The 24,817-nt window shown below is 39.3% G+C and overlaps 1 protein-coding gene across 1 annotated transcript in view; it reads right to left on the bottom strand.

Annotated features, from left to right (window-relative positions):
- LOC126359816 (cleft lip and palate transmembrane protein 1-like protein) overlaps positions 1-24,817 on the bottom strand; it is a 150,318-nt gene that overhangs the window by 53,051 nt on the left and 72,450 nt on the right. Inside the window, exon 4 of the mRNA XM_050007659.1 lies at positions 9,545-9,687. Within this exon, the coding sequence (XP_049863616.1) occupies positions 9,545-9,687 (143 nt within the window). The remainder of the gene's footprint in view (positions 1-9,544; positions 9,688-24,817) is intronic.

Here is a 24,817-nt window from a genome sequence, read left to right as displayed (position 1 = left end):
GTTTTAAACACCTTCTTGCTTCCCACTATTGAAGAGCAGCAATTCAGGGGTAGCAATTGCATCTTTTAACACAATCAAGCACCTATTCATAATTCACAGCCTGTGGCAGAGTGGTTACACAACAGTAACATCCCTATACAGGACTGGCCTGCACAGAGTCCTCAGCTGAATTCTATAGAACATCTTTGGGATGTTTTGGAACTTCGACTTCATGCCAGGCATCACCAACCAACATCGATACCTCTCCTCAGTACAGCACTCCATGAAGAATGGGCTGCCATTCCCCAAGAAATCTTCCAGCACCTGATTGAACAAATGCCTGCGAGAGTGGAAGCTGTTATCAAGGCTAAGGGTGGGCCAACACCATACTGAATTCCAGCATTACCAATGAAGGACGCCACAAACTTGTATGTGGAAGTAGTAAATTGTCTAACACTTTATATGTCACCACGTTCAAGTTAAAACTGATTGTGAGAAAGAAAACAAAACCACACATTATCACACCACAGTATTTTCTTTGTTGCAGTTGGTTCAAACAGAAAAAAATATATTGCTGTTTAAAAAAATATATAGCCTTTATTCCTCTGAATTTCAGTAGGGTATCATGTAACAATTTGAAGCAAAATGGTCAAGAACCTTGTGAGATTTTTGCTATTAACATTCCCCTTTATATTTTAAATACATATTTAGACATCATATCTTACAATAGTATAAATTCAGTCACCATCCAGATGTTTATTATAGCACCGTGTAAAAATTTGAAATAAATAGGTCAAAAACTTTATGAATTTCTTACTAAAAATGTTTCCTCTTTATGCACTATACAGGGTGTTACAAAAAGGTACGGCCAAACTTTCAGGAAACATTCCTCACACACAAATAAAGAAAAGATGTTATGTGGACATGTGTAAGGAAACAATTAATTTCCATGTTAGAGCTCATTTCAGGTTCATCGGTATGTACTGTACTTCCTCGATTCACCGCCAGTTGGCCCAATTGAAGGAAGGTAATGTTGACTTCGGTGCTTGTGTTGACATGCGGCTCATTGCTCTACAGTACTAACATCAAGCACATCAGTACATAGCATCAACAGGTTAGTGTTCATCACGAACGTGGTTTTGCAGTCAGTGCAATGTTTACAAATGCGGAGTTGGCAGATGCCCATTTGATGTATGGATTAGCACGGGGCAATAGACGTGGCACGGGAAATTTGTATGGAGACAGATTTCCAGAACAAAGGCGTCCTGACAGGAAGACATTCAAAGCAATTGATCAGCATCTTAGGGAGCACGGAACATTCCAGCCTATGACTCGCGACTGGGGAGGATCTAGAACGACAAGGACACCTGCAATGGATGAGGCAATTCTTTGTGCAGTTGACGATAACCCTAATGTCAGCATCAGAGAAGTTGCTGCTGTATAAGGTAACGTTGACCACGTCACTGTATGGAGAGCGCTACAGGAGAACCAGTTGTTTCTGTACCATGCACAGCGTGTGTAGGCACTATCAGCAGCTGATTTGCCTCCACGGGTACACTTCTGCGAATGGTTCATCCAACAATGTGCCAATCCTCATTTCAGTGCAAATGTTCTCTTTACGGATGAGGCTTCAATCCAACGTGATCAAATTGAAAATTTTCACAATCGACATGTGTGGGCTGACGAGAATCCGCACGCAATTGTGCAACCACGTCATCAACACAGATTTTCTGTGAACGTTTGGGCAGGCATTGGTGGTGATGCCTTTACTGGGCCCCATGTTCTTCCACCTACGCTCAATGGAGCACGTTATCATGATTTCATACGGGATACTCTACCTGCGCTGCTAGAACATGTGCCTTTACAAGTAGTACACAACATGGGGTTCATGCACGATGGAGCTCCTGCACATTTCAGTCGAAGTGTTCGTACGCTTCTCAACAAGAGATTCGGTGATTGATGGATTGGTAGAGGCGGACCAATTCCATGGCCTCCACGCTCTCCTGACCTCAACCCTCTTGACTTTCATTTATTGGGGCATTTGAAAGCTCTTGTCTATGCAACCCCGGTACCAAATGTAGAAACTCTTTGTGCTCTTATTGTGGACGGCTGTGATACAATACGCCATTCTCCAGGGCTGCATCAGCACATCAGGGATTCCATGTGACAGAGGGTGCATGCATGAGGACATTTTGAACATTTCCTGTAACAAAGTGTTTGAAGTCCCGCTGGTATGTTCTGTTGCTGTGTGTTTCCATTCTGTGATTAATGTGAAGAGAAGTAATAAAATGAGTTCTAACATGGAAAGTAAACGTTTCCGGACACATGTACACATAACATATTTTCTTTCTTTGTGTGTGAGGAATGTTTCCTGAAAGTTTGGCCATACCTTTTTGTAACACTCAGTATATACATTTGTATACCCCATATGTAAGAAATATGTGGCCTATGTCCATCCAAACATATCAAGTAAACATTTGAATTACATTGGTGACTAACGGTTCAGGTTTGCTAAAACATATATAATACGTAGCCTAGGTCCATCCAAACCCTTATTAGATTATCTTATACACTTATTAGAGTATCTTATAAAATGTAAAGTAAATCCGTCAAGAACTTTTCAAGGTTTTTGATAACATTAAACGACAAGAGAATAGACTGAATATTCTAGAATATACAAACATTACAAACTTAAAAAATGCTGCTGAGAATCTTCTAGAAATAATGAATACTAAATATTTGCTGGATTTGAACTAACAACCTGTACCATAGCAACCAGGGATGCTAATGACAACTCCATACATGTTGTTGTTGTTGTCTTCAGTCCTGAGACTGGTTTGATGCAGCTCTCCATGCTACTCTATCCTGTGCAAGCTGCTTCATCTCCCAGTACCTACTGCAACCTACATCCTTCTGAATCTGCTTAGTGTACTCATCTCTCGGTCTCCCTCTATGATTTTTACCCTCCACGCTGCCCTCCAATGCTAAATTTGTGATCCCTTGATGCCTCAAAACATGTCCTACCAACCGATCCCTTCTTCTAGTCAAGTTGTGCCACAAACTTCTCTTCTCCCCAATCCTATCCAATACCTCCTCATTAGTTACGTGATCTATCCACCTTATCTTCAGTATTCTTCTGTAGCACCACATTTCGAAAGCTTCTATTCTCTTCTTGTCCAAACTAGTTATCGTCCATGTTTCACTTCCATACATGGCTACACTCCAAACAAATACTTTCAGAAACGACTTCCTGATACGTAAATCTATACTCAATGTTAACAAATTTCTCTTCTTCAGAAACGCTTTCCTTGCCATTGCCAGTCTACATTTTATATCCTCTCTACTTCGACCATCATCAGTTATTTTACTTCCTAAATAGCAAAACTCCTTTACTACTTTAAGTGTCTCATTTCCTAATCTAATTCCCTCAGCATCACCCGATTTAATTTGACTACATTCCATTATCCTCGTTTTGCTTTTGTTAATGTTCATCTTATATCCTCCTTTCAAGACACTGTCCATTCCGTTCAACTGCTCTTCCAAGTCCTTTGACGTCTCTGACAGAATTACAATGTCATCGGCGAACCTCAAAGTTTTTACTTCGTCTCCATGAATTTTAATACCTACTCCAAATTTTTCTTTTGTTTCCTTTACTGCTTGCTCAATATACAGATTGAATAACATCGGGGAGAGGCTACAACCCTGTCTCACTCCTTTCCCAACCACTGCTTCCCTTTCATGCCCCTCGACTCTTATTACTGCCATCTGGTTTCTGTACAAATTATAAATAGCCTTTCGCTCCCTGTATTTTACCCCTGCCACCTTTAGAATTTGAAAAAGAGTATTCCAGTCAACATTGTCAAAAGCTTTCTCTAAGTCTACAAATGCTAGAAACGTAGGTTTGCCTTTTCTTAATCTTTCTTCTAAGATAAGTCGTAAGGTCAGTATTGCCTCACGTGTTCCAACATTTCGACGGAATCCAAACTGATCCTCCCCGAGGTCTGCATCTACCAGTTTTTCCATTCGTCTGTAAAGAATTCGCGTTAGTATTTTGCAGCAGTGGCTTATTAAACTGATAGTTCGGTAATTTTCACATCTGTCAGCACCTGCTTTCTTTAGGATTGGAATTATTATATTCTTCTTGAAGTCTGAGGGTATTTCACCTGTCTCATACATCTTGCTCACCAGCTGGTAGAGTCTTGTCATGACTGGCTCTCCCAAGGCTGTCAGTAGTTCTAATGGAATGTTGTCTACTCCGGGGGCCTTGTTTCGACTCAGGTCTTTCAGTGCTCTGTCAAACTCTTCACGCAGTATCGTATCTCCCATTTCGTCTTCATCTACATCCTCTTCTATTTCCATAATATTGTCCTCAAGTACATCGCCCTTGTATAAACCTTCTATATACTCCTTCCACCTTTCTGCCTTCCCTTCTTTGCTTAGAACTGGGCTGCCATCTGAGCTCTTGATATTCATACACGTGGTTCTCTTCTCTCCAAAGGTCTCTTTAATTTTCCTGTAGGCAGTATCTATCTTACCCCTAGTGAGATAAGCTTCTACATCCTTACATTTGTCCTCTAGCCATCCCTGTTTAGCCATTTTGCACTTCCTGTCGATCTCATTTTTGAGACGTTTGTATTCCTTTTTGCCTGCTTCATTTACTGCATTTTTATATTTTCTCCTTTCATCAATTAAATTCAATATTTCTTCTGTTACCCAAGGATTTCTAGCAGCCCTCGTCTTTGTACCTACTTTATCCTCTGCTGCCTTCACTACTACATCCCTCAGAGCTACCCATTCTTCTTCTACTGTATTTCTTTCCCCTATTCCTGTCAATTGTTCCCTTATGCTCTCTCTGAAACTCTGTACAATCTCTGGTTCTTTCAGTTTATCCAGGTCCCATCTCCTTAATTTCCCACATTTTTGCAGTTTCTTCAGTTTTAATCTACAGGTCATAACCAATAGATTGTGGTCAGAGTCCACATCTGCCCCTGGAAATGTCTTACAACTTAAAACCTGGTTCCTAAATCTCTGTCTTACCATTATATAATCTATCTGATACCTTTTAGTATCTCCAGCATTCTTCCACGTATACAACCTTCTTTCATGATTCTTAAACCAAGTGTTAGCTATGATTAAGTTGTGCTCTGTGCAAAATTCTATTAGGCGGCTTCCTCTTTCATTTCTTAGCCCCAATCCATATTCACCTACTATGATTCCTTCTCTCCCTTTTCCTACACTCGAATTCCAGTCACCCATTAGTATTAAATTTTCGTCTCCCTTCACTATCGGCATGTAAACTTTTACTACTGTAGTAGGTGTGGGCTTCGTATCTATCTTGGCCACAACAATGCGTTCACTATGCTGTTTGTAGTAGCTTACCCACATTCCTATTTTCCTATTCATTATTAAAGCTACTCCTGCATTACCCCTATTTGATCTTGTGTTTATAACCCTGCAGTCACCTGACCAGAAGTCCTGTTCCTCCTGCCACCGAACTTCACTAATTCCCACTATATCTAACTTCAACCTATCCATTTCCCTTTTTAAATTTTTTAACCTACCTGCCCGATTAAGGGATCTGACATTCCACGCTCCGATCCGTAGAACGCCAGTTTTCTTTCTCCTGATAACGACATCCTCCTGAGTAGTCCCCGCCCGGAGATCCGAATGGGGGACTATTTTACCTCCGGAATATTTTACCCAAGAGGATGCCATCATCATTTAATCATACAGTAAAGCTGCATGTCCTCGGGAAAAATTACGGCTGTAGTTTCCCCTTGCTTTCAGCCGTTCGCAGTACCAGCACAGCAAGGCCGTTTTGGTTAATGTTGCAAGGCCAGATCAGTCAATCATCCAGACTGTTGCCCCTGCAACTACTGAAAAGGCTGCTGCCCCTCTTCAGGAACCACACGTTTGTCTGGCCTCTCAACAGATACCCCTCCGTTGTGGTTGTACCTACAGTACGGCCATCTGTATCGTTGAGGCACGCAAGCCTCCCCACCAACGGCAAGGTCCATGGTTCATACAGTTCGAGGCAATTTGCACCCATTAACTTTTCCTGTAGGTTTTCTGGTATCACTTACCCATCTTCTCATTATATCATAATCTCAACTTTACCCATTCTTTGAGTCTAGTACAGAGCTTCTTTAGTCCAACTATCATTCATTTGCCCGACTACATGTCCTACCTGCACAGCTCAATTTTGTTTACACTACAATCATAAAATTACATCTTCCACTTCAGCCTGTTCCCCAATCCATTTGATTAATTTCTTAATTCCCCCCCCCCCCCCTCACTCTCTCTCTCTCTCTCTCTCTCTCTCTCTCTCTCTCTCTCTCTCTCTCTCTCTCTCTCTCTCTCCCCTCCCCCCCCCCCCTCCCTCCCCTTACATAGTCTGTTCAATCATTGTCTTGAACTGTTCTTAATATAAAAACTCATTCACTGGTTCAACAATTTCACACTTAATGTTAACATTTTCTTTTCAATGTGTTATCTTAGTATTATCATAATTCATTTTCATACTTGCTCAGTTAAGTTCTGCAATCATTTTTCAATTTTATCTGCATTACATACGAAACGTGGTGATTGACGTATATTACATTACCTTCTGTTCATTGGTAATTTTCCCAGTTTTAGAATTTGAAACATTCCTCATGGGTGCTGTGAATAGCTTTGGTGATTGAAAAGCTCATTATTTCACTCCTCTTTCAATTTCAAATTTCTCACTATTATGATTACGCATAATGGAAACTATCATTGATGAAGGAAGCATTTGAAATTTTTGTGACTTTGTATGCTGCATCACATATCAAATTCACTATGTCAACTTTTTGCAGGCGGCGGGATACCTGCTACAGTATCATCAAATGGTTCTTCAAATTCAAGTCCTTGAATGGAACAGTACTGCAGTGTTATTCACTGATTAAATTTATTTATTGTGAGGGTAATTTCAATTGCCACAGTAAAAACTAAATGGAAGTATATTTATATGAGCCCAGTTGCTGGTCTGATTGTATGACAGGCAACAAGGATATTTGAGAAAGTGTGGCATGCTTGCACTGTGACTGGTGGTCACCACTTTGACAGATGATGCAAACTTCAGCTGTTGCTACAAAATCTAAGTTATTAAAATACACTGTTTAACATCATTTAGCAGCGGTACTGTTTGATCCGTCAGTGATGGCCACTATAAAACGTGCCCCTCCCACCCCCACAAAAAACAAAAAATCCATAAATAGCTGTTTGCTTGATAGGTTCACGGGAATTACGCCGGATAATATTATAGAAACCGCACAATATTACAGCGAGACAACTGCCCGCCATCTTCAGGTGCTACTGTCGCGTCGCTGAGAAGCTCGCCTATTTATATGCTGGCTTTCTACAACAGTGCAGGCGCCAGCGGGGCATGACGTCATCGAAGACCAATCGTAGACAGCGTCGAATACAAGAGCCCTCTGCTGGAGAATGGGTCGCGGACTGCGAAAGCGCGCCACGGCGTGGGAAAATGCGGCCGGGAATGGCGGACTCCGTTCGCGCGCGCGAGGCGTTGACACGCGATTTAAGCATCTGCGCTAAGGATTCCCATCTGCGTTAATTCGGTGCGGTTGCCACTCTGCGGCTGACGATTCCTTAGTGCCACCAAGGCTGGCTCCCAGGTTTTGCTCAGGTGAAACCCCGTGTCTCTGTTTATTAGGTCACTGTTTATACGTATTTCGACAGCCTCTTTGATGATGGAGTCCCAGTATGCGGAAGCATGCGAGAGGATCTTGGTTTCTTCGTAATTCATGCCGTGTCCCGTGTCAAGGCAGTCTGGTCTTCTCAGGCCGAGGTTGTCTTTAACAGAGCCCAGCATTGATTGCACTAGTGCTGAAGGCCGAAAAACACATTTAATCCGGTACTTTTTGAAAATTCTGCCCATCTTAAAAGACACGCCAATGACATACAGTAGAAAAACCAACCTCGTGGTGTTCTCTGCTTCTTCAGGCTCTTCTTGAGGTTTGGAGCGTGCTGGTCGAAATGCGTTACGGATCTGCTTCTCGGAGTACCCGTTCTGGACAAACACAGAGTGGAGATGGCTAAGCTCTGCCGATAAGCTGTCCTTATCTGAGATAGCTCTAGCCCTATGCACTAGCATCCGTAATACACCGCTGCACTGTGAGGGATGATGACAGCTCATAGCTTGTAAATACAAGTCTGTGTGCATAGGCTTCCGGAACACACTGTAACCCAAGGAGCCGTCTCCTTTTCTACGAACCAAAACATCCAGAAACGGGAGCTCACCATATTTCTGTACCTCCATGGTAAAGCAGATGCTTGGATGGAGGGAGTTCAGATGTTGCAGGAAAGAAGGAAGCGTTGCTGTCCCATGCAGCCATACCACAAACGCATCATCTACATATCTCCAAAAACATTTGGGTTTCAAAACCGCCGTCTGAAGTGCTTTGTGCTCGAAATCTTCCATAAAAAGATTAGCTACTATGGGAGACAGAGGGCTACCCATAGCAACACCGTTAGTCTGCTCAAAATACTGGTCGTTAAATAAAAAGTAAGTCAAGGTAAGCACGTGTTTGAAAAGATGTAAGATGTCCTCTTCCAGCTTAGCTCCTATGAGTTGTAATGAGTCCATCTTGTGAACAAAGAAACCACATCGAAACTCACTAGTAAGTCGGTAGATTCAAGGCGCAGGTTCTTCAGTCGCCGTATAAAATCTTCTGAGTTTCGAATATGGTGTTCACATTTCCCCACCATGGGACTCAGAAGAGAAGCCAGATGTTTAGCCAGGTGGTATGTTGGGGCACCTATATTACTGACGATGGGGCGAAGCGGAACATTCTCCTTAAGTATCTTTGGCAGGACATAAAGTCATGGCGGAACTGGTGCTCATTCTCTTAAACTCTTCTTCAGATGGTCAGGAAGTTTGCTGGATTTGAGGAGAGCGGATGACTTCCATTGTACAGCATCCGTTGGATCTTTCTGGAGACGACGATACGCTGTATCCTGTAGCATGTCCATGATCTTGCCAAAATAAGATGTAGCAGGCAGAAGACCAGTGGCGTTACCCTTGCCAGCACGTAAAATTACTATATCATTGTCTTCTTTTAAAGAACAGAGAGCTCTTCTTTCTTCAATGGTGACATTCTGCTTGGGTGCAGGCATCCTGGTTATTGATCTGCAAGCCTCTCGCCTTATTTGTTTGCGGTTTCTACAGTATTATCCGGCGTAATTCCCGTGAACCTATCAAGCAGATGCAGTGCCGGGAAAGCCTCAAACAGCACAAATAGCTGTTTATTCATAAATGTGAAATTCACAAATTACAATTTCTGCAACTGATTCTTTCCTTGTTTGTTAGCTCACTATAAGCATGATATTAATTACTTATTTGAGATAAAAATCAGGGACCCAAAAGCAAAGATGCAAATTATAATTGAAAATTAAACCTATGATACAAGTGAATAATAACAAGATAAAATTTTTACAAAAATGGAGTTCATTATGAAAATATATTAGCCACACATATTTATTTGGATCTGTTAAATTTATGAAACAAAGAAGAGGCTCAACATACACTAGAAGCTGGGCAATTTCCGGTGGCAAGTTCTTCACAGGAAATTTGATGTCATCAGTTAATATATTAAATGTTATTCTTGATTTTAGATGAGCCACAGGTCTAATAGATTTTCCACTGATGTTTTCGTCAATCTTGTTTTCCTACATACAAAAGGAAAGCCCACATCAAAACCCATACAACTTCCAATTCTTCTTTACAACAGAAACTTATTTTAAAAGCCTTTATTGTTCTCACAATCTGAACAAAAGTATCAAGAAGACCTTGCACCAGAATGGTGTTAAATTTGCAATAAAGGCATATTTTAAAATAGACACTGACTCTTAAGAATTGAGAAACTAGAGATCAGAAACAAGCAGCAAGGATGTGAAGTATAAAGAGACATATAACACAAAATAAACGAAGCCTTTGGAGTTACAAACAGAAATGAATGAATAAATAAATAAATAAATAAATAAATGAAAAAATAAACCGCTAGTAAAAACACATATCAATGCTAAAACAATGTCATGAAGTAACATATGAACTGTAATCACAGAAGTTGAAGAAGAAGCAGAAAGGAACAAGGATGAAGAGGAAAAGTGAAGGACAACAATTGGGAAAGATATGCAGGGAACAGGATTATAAACAGCCACACATTTTACCATTTTGAAAATTAGAAAAAAATCTTAACTCAGAGGAAACAGAATAAGGATGAGGATGAGAGAGAGATAAAGTAAATTAGTCTAGCTAAAAATCATATGGCTTCTGAGAAGGTACTATCTACTCCATGTTCAGTTCTGTCTTATTTGCTGGAAAATATGACCATGTTTTCCTCAAGTGGCAACATTAAATGAAAAACGTCATTAACAAATATAGCACTGAATAGTGTGGGTATACTGCATGTTCTACATCAGTGTCACCCACAGATACAAGACAAAAGAACTGAGTAGAATACTGCTGCTCATGTTAACAATCTGGAACAAAAGAGGTTAACAGAAAGACAGAAACCAAATGCCATTTAACTTGAGAATGGTATTCAACACATTTCAAGTCAGCAGTTATTGTAACAATACACAACTGTTTACGTCATAATACGAAAACACTCTTAGCACTTTGAGTGCCAATCTAATCAACTGACAGGACATAAAAATTTCGGTAGACTGTCAATCCCCTCATTTGATGGGGTACAATTTCTCCTGCTTTTAAATACGAAATCATGAACATTGATGGGGATGATCAGTATTCACTGCTGGCTAGTCTTCTTAATAAATATTGAAAAACCACAAAAATGGCCAACTTTCTAAGAAGCAGTAAGGTTTATGTGGCTGACAGTCAAAGTGCTAAGAAATTTTACCATCTATTGATGGGCTGTATGCCACCACAGAAGCACTTAAAAATGCCTAAACTGTGTGAGAGAAGATCTTTGATACTTTAGAAATAGCTCAAACGTGTGAATGTAGATTTCCTTGCAGTTGCTTTCGACATAAACATACATCCATATAAATATACATAAACACATATAGCCCAAATCATTGTAATTAATAAACAAACATATATAGGTACTAGGCAATGTGTTATTGTGCTACGGTGCCTGCACTGCTAATTATATAATTAAATTAATGTTGAGTAAGACACTGGTTTACAGAGGATAGCTGATGTATTTGTAAGATGTAAATGATTGTGGCTTGAACACCAACAATAGATAATCACTTGTGGGGGATGCAACATTATTTTGAATCATATTTTTGAGAATTAATTTACTTAATCTAAGCAGTGATGAAGTAAAAATATTATAAACAGCAAGTGGAGAGAAAACATGACTGAAGAAAAGCAGAAGATGAGTGGGTGAATAGATATATTCCAAAGCTAAACTATGTACCAAATCAAAGAAATTGAAACCTTGCTAATATAGTTTGACAGAGCATTTAAAGCTTTATTGATAAACATGTTGAAAATTAAATTAACCTGCAAATTGGTATAAAAATAATTGCCAGAAAAAGGTCACCTTATTTCTAACCAATAGAACACTTTTTTACTGTTTTCTTCAAAAGCTACTATGCAATCTTCCAGAAAACTTATTTTCACACAAAATAAGCTTAAGTTCATCAATTTTCATATGCAACTTGAAGTTAATAGTAATATCAGCAGGAGGAAAATGCAGCAACTCTCCACAGCACACACCATTTAATAGAAACTGCTTTTAGACACACGTTTACAATGACACAAAGAAGGATATATGTCATCTGCAAAGATGGCTACTACTCCACCTCTACCTCTCATTCCACTTAGATCACCTCTTCTGTGAAAGTTACAATCCCATAGCACAGGATGTCAGGTAATGTAAAATGTATTTCTTGAAAAAAATCTCAAATGATGACTCTGTGCTAGTAATCTGGCTTCCTCCTGTATTTTTCAAACACAGTTTATTTTTTGATATGATGATACACAATATCAATAAGAAATTACCACTTTTGGCCCTCACTGCTACTGTTCATATCATAAGAATGATTATGTGAACATGGCCACTGATGGACGAATCTCCTTTGCCTGACAAAAAAAAAGGCAATCGCCCAAAAAAGGAGGAGGACATAAAATGAAAACTCACTCCATGAGAGAGTATTATATGTTATTTCAGTGATCATAAAATCAAGACAAATTTACAAATAACTTGGCAGTATGAGATCACTTATCACCACAATGTTGAAGCCACTCCAGCCTGAATGCTTTGACTGATTCAGTTGCGAAGGGTGTCACAAATCTATTGTATCTTCTACTAAGGCAAGCCGGCATGCAACTGTTTTAACTGGTCCTTGATATCCTGGATACTGTCTTTGGGACAGTCATGGATGTAACTCAACATCATGCAGAAAGTTTACGGAGATATGAGCCATGTGATTGGAATACATTGCCCTGTTGAAAAATGACACCATGATACTGTTGCACAAGATGAAACAATAAGGCTGCAGCATGTGAGCGATGTAACACTTGTGACGAAGCAAGCTGGGATATTTTTCCTTCCCCTCTTGTTTTGTCATCTGCCTAATTAAATTCGTTTTTTCATTTTTGAACTAATTACCATTAACATACATGAGTATAATCTGTATTTTCATAAAAGAGAAAGGTTGGCCCTCAGTTTTAACGAATACAACACCAGTTCTAATTTTGCGCTTAGTTTTATGTATGCAACTGATTTTCTACTTTATTTTAACTAGTCCTAGTTAGTATCTTTTGTCATAGGGTGAAATCAGTAACTGTTTCGTAACTTAAATTCTACTGTTGACATATAAACAAATACAAAATCTGTACTAGTTATAAATATTTGGAGAAACAAATAACAGTATTCTTCAAGTATTTATTTGGCTCTATTCGAAAACATGTTAGCAAAGCCAGACCTTAATTCCAAAGTATTTAACAGTGTTGTCAAAAGAACTGTTTATATTACTGTATTTGTTAATTTCATGACATAATTCAGCTTAACCCTTGTAGCAGAAGAAACCAGTTTTTTATGTAGTCAGTGAATTTAATGTGTTAAGTTTTAATTGTAATTTCTGTACATTTAACTTTGAACAATGTGTAGTTTCAGCACCTATTATTGTGATGATATATAAGGGCCAGATTTTTGGTCATGGCACAGACAATCCATGGCCGAGTGTCAGATGAGGAACCTGTGTTGGTTAGAAAGACAACAATGTATCAACAGTGAAATAAGTGTTACACCAATAGGCCGTGTGTTAAAGCAATGACAGTGTCTGTTCAATTCATTTGAAAGACTGAACTGTATGGTTAGGTTTTTACTGCTTGTTGATGTTCAATAGGAACCTATTGTAGCAGTATGTGGATGTTTGCCTGCTAACTATTAATGAGGCTTATGGGAAGTTAGAACAATAGTGCACTGGCCATATTAAATGTGTAGATGGGGAGGGGGGTTGTGAAAGGTGAAAGTAAACTGCTGTGAAACAAAACTGTGCCTCTGTCGGCTACATTGTTTACAGTAGAAAGCACCTGCACTTACACCCCCTAATTTTTCAGCCAGTACGTTGACACTGAGGACAACCAACGAATAAATAAAGCACGGCGAGCCATCGCACAGTATGCTGCCTAACTTCCCTCAGTCACTACCAGGTGTGACATCAAAAGAAACACTGCTGTGCCTCTCCAAAACCTTGGAAGACAGGGACCTCTTCCCAGGTCACTGCAGTACTTGTCATCAATGGCCATACAAAGTAGTACAGAACTGGGATTTATTGCTAAAAACAGTGCAATGCCATTAGTCTGCAGGCCATGCTTCCCAGTTATGGCATCACTTCAAATGCAGCCACCTGTATGGTGGTGTTAATGACACACTATGCATGGAATGCCAGTTCTCTAGACAGACTGCTGCTAGTCTCTGATCAATGGTGTGGGGTGATACAGAATGTTTCAGGGAGAACACTACCGCATTACTTGTTCTCAAACGGTAGGGACAGACGCGAAGGGTTAAAGTATGCTCAGTGCACAATACAATGACCCAAATTTGTGGCAGTCGATCCAGTCAGTCTTGGTGGACTAGAACCTTGACATCCACATGCAAGCTGACATCAGGCCACCGTCAAATCCAAATGCCCCACAAATTATGGACACAGCACGACTTGATCTGCGAGGCAATTTGGAGATCCACAACGAGACCTGTTCAGACTCTCTCAGGTGCAAATAATGCTGTCTCACATGAGCATGCGGCACCTCTGTATTCTCCATGGTATTGCTCAACATCTGACACTGTTCATGCTCCCTTATATATTCTACCAGCCTTGTAACACCACTAAACATGAACAGCATTAATGTAATCTGCAGCCAGCCTACCTGTCATAGACAACTGAAACTCTAATTATTTACACATCTGCCATTGGTGCATAGGTGTATAAAGTTATATTGATATCCAACAATGTCTACCGGGGACTGAAATTGTGTGGGATTGTGCCAAAAAATAAACTATTTTCAAAACAAGCATTTCAACAATCACTTATATCTCCAGTATGAACAAAATGTAAATCTTTCCTCTTGTATGTCCTGAACTCATTTATATTCCATTGTAAAATGGAGGCCATCTTATCAGTGAGGTTTTGAATTTTCTTTTCACCTATCTTTCCATCAGGATAAGTGTGCTGCGACAGGAAAGGATTTTTGGATGGGCTTGTTAGTTGTCTTGGGAAGATTTCAATGAGCATAGTGTTTGTATTTGTATCTGCATCAGATTCAATTCTTAAGCCAAGTGCAGCATGGTTTAATGCTTTGGGCTATTTCTTTTCATTCTCAACCCCCTCAATATAGCTTTCTCGTTCAATGAAAATGATAATTGTTTAAGCATTGTGAACACACTGATTAATTTTGGCCTGTATGACAGTAAGGATGAACTTATGTCTTGAGAGGTAAGTCTGTCTGCAAACTTTGATGGCTGTGTATTTCCATGTGCAGGTATTTGTGGCAGCTATAGTTGGCAAAGTATACATTGAGGAATCACTTTCATGCATTGTTAGTATGGTCAATTACATTACAAATCTAGACTGTCCCTGAACCGTCTCTATTCTCTTGATTGTCCTTTTCATCCAGAGACACTTAACAGTCACAGCTCCAAAGAGCACAGTTACCTTCACAATTCATACTGAATACAAGAGCTTAAGAAGAGTTCCTATCTTCACGAGCAGTGTATCTAATTTTTCTCACAGTGCACATGCTGCTAACCTTGAAACAATACAATGTGTTAGGAGCATATCATCTCACGTTCATGCAAATGACCCATCTGTTATTTGCTGAGGCAATGTTCAAAAACTGGAAGTCACAACAAATGCAGGTGTCTTCCCTGGTCAACACACTCTAGCTTAATTATATTTTTGACTTCCATCATGCCAACATATTCTCACTCTTCCTTCAATTCCTGCAAATTTACATTCATTAGGTCTTTGCATGATGCACATGCTAGAATTTAGATTGTTGTGTAGTTCAGTCACAACCATATAATCACCTAACACTTTTGCTTTTGCACCTATTCAACTTAATGTGATGTACCAATTTCCACCATTAGTGTTCTATTCCTCAAGTGTTTGAAAGATTTCAGTGTACCTGCTAAGTGTGACAATTTTTCAAAATTTACTTCTTATCTTTTAATAATAAAAACACACTATGAGAGAAGTAAAGTTCCTTGTTGCTCATTGGCCATCTTTTCTGAGCTGAACCTAACAGTGGGGTTTTCTGAAGCACTTTTTCTCGAGTGGGTTTTATGGTTTCCAGATAGTATACCCATCCCAATGAGAACGTGTTTGTACATTGAACTGGATACCGCAGTACTCCCGCGTGCAGCTAGAGATATTAAGGTAAATTCAGACAGAACCCTATAAATTTGACAAATTTTACATAACTGACGAAACATCACCTGATGGACACTGAAACATGCACAGCGCCTACACTTACATTTGGCTTGGGATGCTCACCACTCCCCAGGTAAGAAACCACAGGATCACCACACCTCATCTCAACCAACAAAGACTGAGGCCCCTGAAGTTCTCACCATTTGGAACAATGCAAGAAATATAAGTGGCTTATCGAATGTCAAACTCATAACAAGCAATGCCTCCCCTTCTCCCCCCAAAGCGCTTTCATCATTTGAGGAGAACACTAATAGTGAAAAACAGTAGCTCCATTACACAACTCTTTCTAGCCTAATTTTCAATTTTTTTTAGAGCATTTTCCTAACAACAATTCTGAATATCTTACATTATTTTACTTAACAAGCTTCCTAGGTTCATAAATGCAATAAAGGTAACCTGATGTTTCTTTTCTTCCTGCTACTGATTAGTATAACGTTAGAAATGCTTCTGAGGTACTTTTATCTTCTCTAAAAACAAATTTATTTTGATCCAGAGCCACTGAATTCTTTTTCCTATCTTCTACATCTACATCTACATCTACATGATTACTCTGCAATTCACATTTAAGTGCTTGGCAGAGGGTTCATCGAACCACAATCATACTATCTCTCTACTACTGCACTCCCGAACAGCGAGCGGGGAAAACGAACACCTAAACCTTTCTCTTCGAGCTCTGATTTCTCTTATTTTATTTTGATGATCATTCCTACCTATGTAGGTTGGGCTCAACAAAATATTTTCGCATTCGAAAGAGAAAGTTGGTGACTGAAATTTCGTAAAAAGGTCTCGCCGCGATGAAAAACGTCTTTGCTGTAATGACTTCCATCCCAACTCGCGTATCATATCTGCCACACTCTCTCCCCTATTACGTGATAATACAAAACGAGCTGCCCTTTTGTGCACCCTTTCGATGTCCTCCGTCAATCCCACCTGGTAAGGATCCCACACCGCGCAGCAATATTCTAACAGAGGACGAACGAGTGTAGTGTAAGCTGTCTCTTTAGTGGACTTGTTGCATTTTCTAAGTGTCCTGCCAATGAAACGCAACCTTTGGCTCGCTTTCCCCACAATATTATCTATGTGGTCCTTCCAACTGAAGTTGTTTGTAATTTTAACACCCAGGTACTTAGTTGCATTGACAGCCTTGAGAATTGTACTATTTATCGAGTAATTGAATTCCAACGGATTTCTTTTGGAACTCATGTGGATCATCTCACACTTTTCTTTATTTAGCGTCAACTGCCACCTGCCACACCATACAGCAATCGTTTCTAAATCGCTTTGCAACTGATACTGGTCTTCGGATGACCTTACTAGATGGTAAATTACAGTATCATCTGCGAACAATCTAAGAGAACTGCTCAGATTGTCACCCAGGTCATTTATATAGATCAGGAAAACCAGAGGTCCCAGAACGCTTCCCTGGGGAACACCTGATATCACTTCAGTTTTACTCGATGATTTGCCGTCTATTACTACGAACTGCGACCTTCCTGACAGGAAATCACGAATCCAGTCGCACAACTGAGACGATACCCCATAGGTCCGCAGCTTGATTAGAAGTCGCTTGTGAGGAACGGTGTCAAAAGCTTTCCGGAAATCTAGAAATACGGAATCAACTTGAGACCCCCTGTCGATAGCGGCCATTACTTCATGCGAATAAAGAGCTAGCTGCGTTGCACAAGAGCGATGTTTTCTGAAGCCATGCTGATTACGTGTCAATAAATCGTTCCCTTTGAGGTGATTCATAATGTTTTAATACAGTATATGCTCCAAAACCCTACTGCAAACCGACATCAATGATATAGGTCTGTAGTTAAATGGATTACTCCTACTACCCTTCTTAAACACTGGTGTGACCTGCACAATTTTTCAATCTGTAGGTACAGATCTATCGGTGAGCGAGCAGTTGTATTTGAGTGCTAAGTAGGGAGCTATAGTATCAGTATAATCTGAAAGGAACCTAATCGGTGTAGAATCTGGACCTGAAGACTTGCCCGTATCAAGCGATTTGAGTTGCTTCGCAACCCCTAAGGTATCTACTTCTAAGAAACTCATGCTAGCAGATGTTCGTGTTTCAAATTCTGGAATATTCCATTCATCTTCCCTGGTGAAGGAATTTCGAAAAACTGCGTTCAATAACTCCACTTTAGCGGCACTGTCGTCGGTAACAGTACCATCGGCACTGCGCAGCGAAGGTATTGACTGCGTCTTGCCGCTTGTGTACTTTACATACGACCAGAATTTCTTCGGATTTTCTACCAAATTTCGAGACAATGTTTCATTGTGGAACCTATTAAAGGCATCTCGCATCGAAGTCCGTGCCAAATTTCGTGCTTCTGGAAATTTTAGCCAATGTTCGGGATTTCGCGTTGTTCTGAACTTCGCATGCTTTTTCCGTTGCCTCTGCAACAGCGTTCGGACCTTTTTTGTGTACCACAGGGGATCCGTTCCATCTCTTACCAATTTATGAGGTATCTTCTCAACAATTTTAAAATACGAGGTGTTGAACTATAAAAAAAAACATACAGATAGCTTGGAGGAAGGGGGATACTGAAGGGATACTGGTCTGAATCGGTGAAAACAGGAATTTATGGTACAAATTAACTAAAAGGAGCTTATAATGGTAGAACACTTTCTGAAGCACCATGTAACTTGGTAATGAAGGGAAATGGAGGGCAGGAGGGGGTGAAAGCTGTAGGAGGAGGCCAAACTCTAACTACAGGAAGCAGTATCAGTTGGATGAGGTCATAGCAGTGACACAGAGATGAAAAGACTTGCACAGGATCGACAGGTGGAGAGCTGCATTAAACCAGTCTTCAAGCTAAAAACCATAACAACTGCTCATGCTTTCTTCGGTTTGCAAGAAACTTGATAGTTTGTCTCCTATTCAGAGATTCTGAACATCAGATCCTTCTAGACTTTAAACCCTTCATCTCTCAGACATCTCAAAGGCACATGCTGCAGTAACTTAAATTTTCTATTGCTCTACCAAAATTCTGGGCATTATCCTTTTTGTTCATACCAGTCTTGTTATCTTCTGTCATACTCTTGCACGGTTATTTCCTTTGAACAGTCACTCAGTGAACGCCTTCCACGGTCTGATGTTTCCTTTGGAATTATGAATGTTTTTTGCATCTGTAAAATTTTAAATCTTTTCTTTTCAGTTCCCTGAAATTATGTGGTACTGATTTTTTATAATTTGTTGTAATTCATAAATAATAGCTTTCAAATATCAGTGACAATCTGAAAAAGGGGAAAATGGGGGTGAAAATATCAGCAATCTCTGTAAACGACCAGCAAGATTTCCCCACAAATCAGAACTGTGCTAACTGTACATAGAGAAAGAGAGTGATCCCAGCTTTGAATAGCAACTGATTCAAATATAATAAAAGGAAATGTTTGTCTTTCGAGACAGACCCTTCAATCACAATGTAACAGGTCAGAAACAGATGTGTACGGTACCTTTTCAGGACTACTATTGTTTTGGGATAGAGAGGGAGTGAGGGGTTGGGGTAGGGGTAGGTGTGGGGAAATGGTACCATACATACTAAGTTTTTAATGACATTTATTTAAAGCTCAGCCTGAAAACTCTAATACCATGTTGTGGTAGTACATATAGATGGCGTATAATGCCTGCTACTGTCAGGAATTTGCTTTACTTTTGGGAACTATACAATCATTTAAATTACAAATTGCACGCATTTTCCTGCATTTTATAACACAATGGAAACCATTCATACTGTTTATAAAGCATCTGTAATATAAAAGATGGACCATAAATATCCATTGTAGATGCAATCATTGTTAAGAAGAGATATGCATACATGCAGACTGCATAAGTAGGAAGTAGGTCAGTGACTATCATGGCACGGTGTTGTTTGCACTCTGATGCTGGGCTTGCTTCTTTAGGCACCAAGAAATTGGAAAAAGACGACTTAAATGCTTTTGAATTTGCACATAACTTCATCATTCGGGCTAAAACCAACATTAAGTTACAGGGGAGATTGGATCTGTTGGACCAAGTTCAAAGGGTTTGAGTTAACTGCGAGAAAAAGCAAAACAGTGGCAATACAAATAAGTAAAGCACCAACTTCGTGTAATCTAGTTTCTCCTTCTAAAATAATCGATGTTTCAACCGCTCTGCTAGGATCTTCTTCACAATGTTATGGTGTCCACTACTGCAGTGTGCTAGTAAAAGTGGACACCATAACATCCTGACAAAGATCCCAGCAGATGGGTCAAAATGTTGATTATTTTAGAAGGAAATATGATATGGCCTAAAAGTGTTCAAGAATTTATAAATAAATGGAGATTATGATCAAAAGCAACAGCCATCTGTTGTTGCAACACCTTGGACCTGTTAATCGGAAATCATAAACAGGAACAAAGAAGATACCCTAGACAACGAGACAGCCATAGTGAGACAAGTAACATTTACCTGCAACTCTAATGTTTATTCCCTTCAAAAGTTACTGAAACATTAACAAAACTAGAACAGTCAATTCAACATAGTAAATTTTGCTTCTGTGTATCCATGAACATTTTTAGCAAAGAGGGAGTTACCATTTCAAAATAAATTTGTGAAGTTCTGTGTTAACTAGGACTACTTCTGTCTCCTAAACAACGTGGAAATGACAACACTGACCAACCAGTAACATCCAATTGTTTTTGTCTACTTCCAATCTTCCAACTGCATGCCACACTAGTTTATCACAAAGATTGTCTTGGTAGCCAGTTAGACTACTTTCTGTTACAAATATATTACACGAGTAGTATAACACAGTTGTTGGCTTGGTTAACTCTCACAGAAAGGACTGCAAAACCTAACAGCCTAATGTGAACGAAGTGCACTAATGTAGTAAACAGTTGTGTGGAAAGTCTTTCGCATGGAGATTCTATCCCTTATTTTATGTTTGCTTTTTTTTAAAAAAAATGTTTTCAACTGTACAGGGGGCATCACCAAATTCATGCAAATTTAAATTTCTAGCCAAATTATTCTTCAGTTATGGATTGTCACTGGTGCTCCTGTGAAGAAGAAATGGTGTGTGCATGTGTGTGTGTGTGTGTTTTTTTTTTTGTTTTTTTCACTTTTCTTTTAACGGTGTTTGTAAAAGACTCCTCCTAGTGTTAGTTCTTTTTGCTGATGATACAAGTATAGTAATAACATCCAAAAACCAAGAACTAAGTGATGTAATTGTAAATGATGTTTTTCACAAAATTATTAAGTGGTTCTCAGCAAACGGACTCTCTTTAAATTTTGATAAAACACAGTATATACAGTTCCGTACAGTAAATGGCACAACTCCAGTAATAAATATAGAATTTGAACAGAAGTCTGTAGCTAAGGTAGAATTTTCAAAATTTTTAGGTGTGTCCATTGATGAGAGGTTAAACTGGAAGCAACACATTGATGGTCTGCTGAAACGTCTGAGTTCAGCTACGTATGCTATTAGGGTTATTGCAAATTTTGGTGATAAGAATCTCAGTAAATTAGCTTACTATGCCTACTTTCATTCACTGCTTTCGTATGGCATCATATTCTGGGGTAATTCATCGTTGAGTAGAAAAGTATTCATTGCACAAAAACGTGTAATCAGAATAATTGCTGGAGCCCACCCACGGTCATCCTGCAGACATCTATTTAAGGATCTAGGGATCCTCACAGTAACCTCACAGTATATATATTCCCTTATGAAATTTGTTGATAATAATCCAACCCAATTCAAAAGTAATAGCAGTGTGCATACCTATAACACCAGGAGAAAGGATGATCTTCACTATGCAGGGTTAAATCTGACTTTGGCACAGAAAGGGGTAAATTATGCTGCCACAAAAGTCTTTGGGCACCTACCAAACAGCATCAAAAGCCTGACAGATAGCCAACTAACATTTAAAAATAAATTAAAAGAATTTCTAGATGACAACTCCTTCTACTCATTGGCTGAATTTTTAGATATAAACTTAAAAAAAAAACTTAATCATTAGTGTCATGCAATATTTTGTGTAATGTAATTTCTTGTACAGACATCTTTTATTAACCTGACACGTTCCACATCATTACGAAGTGTCGTATTCATGATCTATGGAACAAGTATTAATCTAATCTAATCTCCCTTGCCAATCGCTTGAGCGAAATGCGACACTGCATAGCTGCAGCAGTGAATTCATTAACATCAGACATGCTTGCAAATGAACGGGACAGGTTTGAATATCACCAGGATATTTGTCATGCGTCTAGTGAAGGACAAACTAAACAATTGTGAAAGGTAAATGAAAACTTTTATCCTAATTGTATAAAAGAACCCTAAAATTGAATGTGCATGCCTATGAAATATACATCCTTCTAAAATCAGATTATTCTTTTGAAAATAAATCTTTTTAGTCCTACACGCAATTTAATATTTACTCCAAGTTTCTACCATCATTCATTTAGAAGATATATTCTTGTGAAATCACAGGAACCTTTTTGAAATATCATGTACTTAATATTTTACAAATATAATTTTGTTTAGACCTTAGAGACTGACACACAGTATTATAACACCAGTATAGTGGAATCTCACATAGTGGGCATACTATGTTCCAGAATCTTACTCGTAGTGCAAAACACTCGTTAAGCAAAACAATTTGTCCCATGTAAATTAATGTAAAATACAATGATGCATTCCATGCAGAAAGAAATTTTGTATGCTTTCAGCATTTCTCTTATTGCACCAGAAGATTGCAGCCCTTTGCTGTTACCATTTCCTCCTCTTCCTCCCCCTCCTCCTTCTCCTCTGAAGAAATCCTCTCCACAGCTCCCTGTTGTGAAACACACTGCAACTCCATAAGCTCTTTGGTGGTCATTTCTTGACTGTGATCGTTCACAAGCTCATTGATATCACTGTTATCCACTTCTATTCCCATACTCTTGGCCAAAGACACAATCTCTCTGACTACAGGCTCCACAGATACTGACTCAAATGCCTCAAGGGCCACATTCGACAACGCACTCCAGCCAAAGCTGCTTCCAAGCAGAAGTGAGAGTTCTCTTGGTAACCCCTTCCCACACCATTTTGATAATCTTGATGCAGGCAAATGATGTTTAAGTGGTATTTCCAAAACTATCTGAGAGCAAGATTAGTAGCTTCAGTCAACTGAAAACAATGGTTGAAGAGCGTTTTAGTGTAAAACTCCTCGTACATATGCTCGAGTAATGGAGTGGTGTTGGGAGGCAGAAATTATATCTTGATGAATTGAAATTCTTCAAGGAGGTGGTCTTGCAGACCTGGAGAATGGGCAAGAGCGTTGTCCATAACAAGCAAGACATGGAGTGGCAGATTCATCTCAAGCAAATATTTTTTCACCAAATGACCAAACACTTCATTGATCAGGTCACCAACAAGATTATGTGTCACCCAAGCCTTATTGCTGGACCTCCACATCACATTTAACCTGCTCTTCTGGACTTTACACTTCTTGAAGACTTGTGAGGCTTCTGAATGGTAAACAAGCAGTGGTTTAATTTTCAAATTGGCACTTGTATTGGTACAGAATAGCAGTGTGAGACATCTTTCATTGGCTTGTAACTAGACAATGCATTCTCCTCTGCTGTTATAAAGGTACACTTCCGCATCTTTTTCCAGAACAGACCCATCTCACCACAATTAAAAACCTGTTGTGGTAGATAACCCTCAGAATCTATGAGCATCTTGAAGTTACTGATGAAATTCTCTGCTGCCTTTGTGTCAGAGCTGGCTACTTTGCCATGCCTCACAATGCTGTGGATGCCAGCTGTTCTCTTAAACTTCTCAAATCACCCACTACTTCCACTTCTTGGGCTGCTGATGATCCCTGTGTCATTTTAACGAAGTTGGCAAAAATCATTCTCACCTTCTCACAAATAGTGTCACCTTCCAACTGCTTTTCATTTATCCACTTAAGAAGCAAACTTTCAACATCATCCAGAATACTAAACCTTTGCTTAGAGACTCTTGTCACTCCCACTGAAGCATCCATCTCCGTAATATTGTCCTTGTTCTTGAGGATAGGGCAAATAGTTGATGCAGACCATGCTCACACCATGTTTGCACTTTTCAGTGATTTTACGTTTCATTCCAAGGCCATTTTCTTTCTCTTTTGGTCGTCTCCTTGTGGCTGCGATGTCACACTAAATCACCACCACTCATTATGCGAAACATCGCTCATTAAGGGGGTCATTTTTTTTTACAATTTGTCTTGCTCAATATGCAGATTGCACATTATGGGAGGTGCCCGTTAAGCAAGATTCTGTGGTACTGGTGTGGGGTGTTGGAAACATACCTAGGTTTGAATTCCTCATAATGTCACAGTGTGAAAAAATATCTATGTTGCAATATTGTTGTATTGCAGTCTTTAACTCTTTCAAGGTTCATAGACTTTCCACGCATTGATAATATTATTGTAAACATTAACACTACAAACAGCAATAAAAAATAGAAATATTTCATTCTTTTCATGTTCAGTTGATGTATATCTATTAGTTCTGCCAAGTTCAATATTTTCTACATTATTTTATGTTTCATTCTGAATCAGAAATATGTTATTTATTGAAAAAGTCTTTTCATATTGTAATGATATGATTTAGACACAGTTTTTGTAGCTTTCACACAGAAAATTTTTGTTTTCGCTTCTTTACTACTTGGGCACTTTGTACATTTTCCCTTCTCGTTTTTTTTTTTTTTTTTCATCATCCACATTTATGTTTGCAAGTCCTGGTCTTTCTGCTGAAAGAGCTTAGTTTTTCATCTTCTTGTGTTGTCATCTTGGACAGTTACTGTTCGATGGATTTGGGTATGGATGTCGTCACTGCTCTGTTGCGCGTAAGTGATTGTGAACTCTTAGTTCTCACATATCTTCTGGCCATATT

The sequence above is a fragment of the Schistocerca gregaria genome, chromosome 1 (genome assembly GCF_023897955.1).
Source record: "Schistocerca gregaria isolate iqSchGreg1 chromosome 1, iqSchGreg1.2, whole genome shotgun sequence".
Taxonomy (NCBI): domain Eukaryota; kingdom Metazoa; phylum Arthropoda; class Insecta; order Orthoptera; family Acrididae; genus Schistocerca; species Schistocerca gregaria.
The sequence above is the reverse complement of the archived record's forward strand: the minus strand, read 5'-3'. Positions and strand labels throughout refer to the sequence as shown.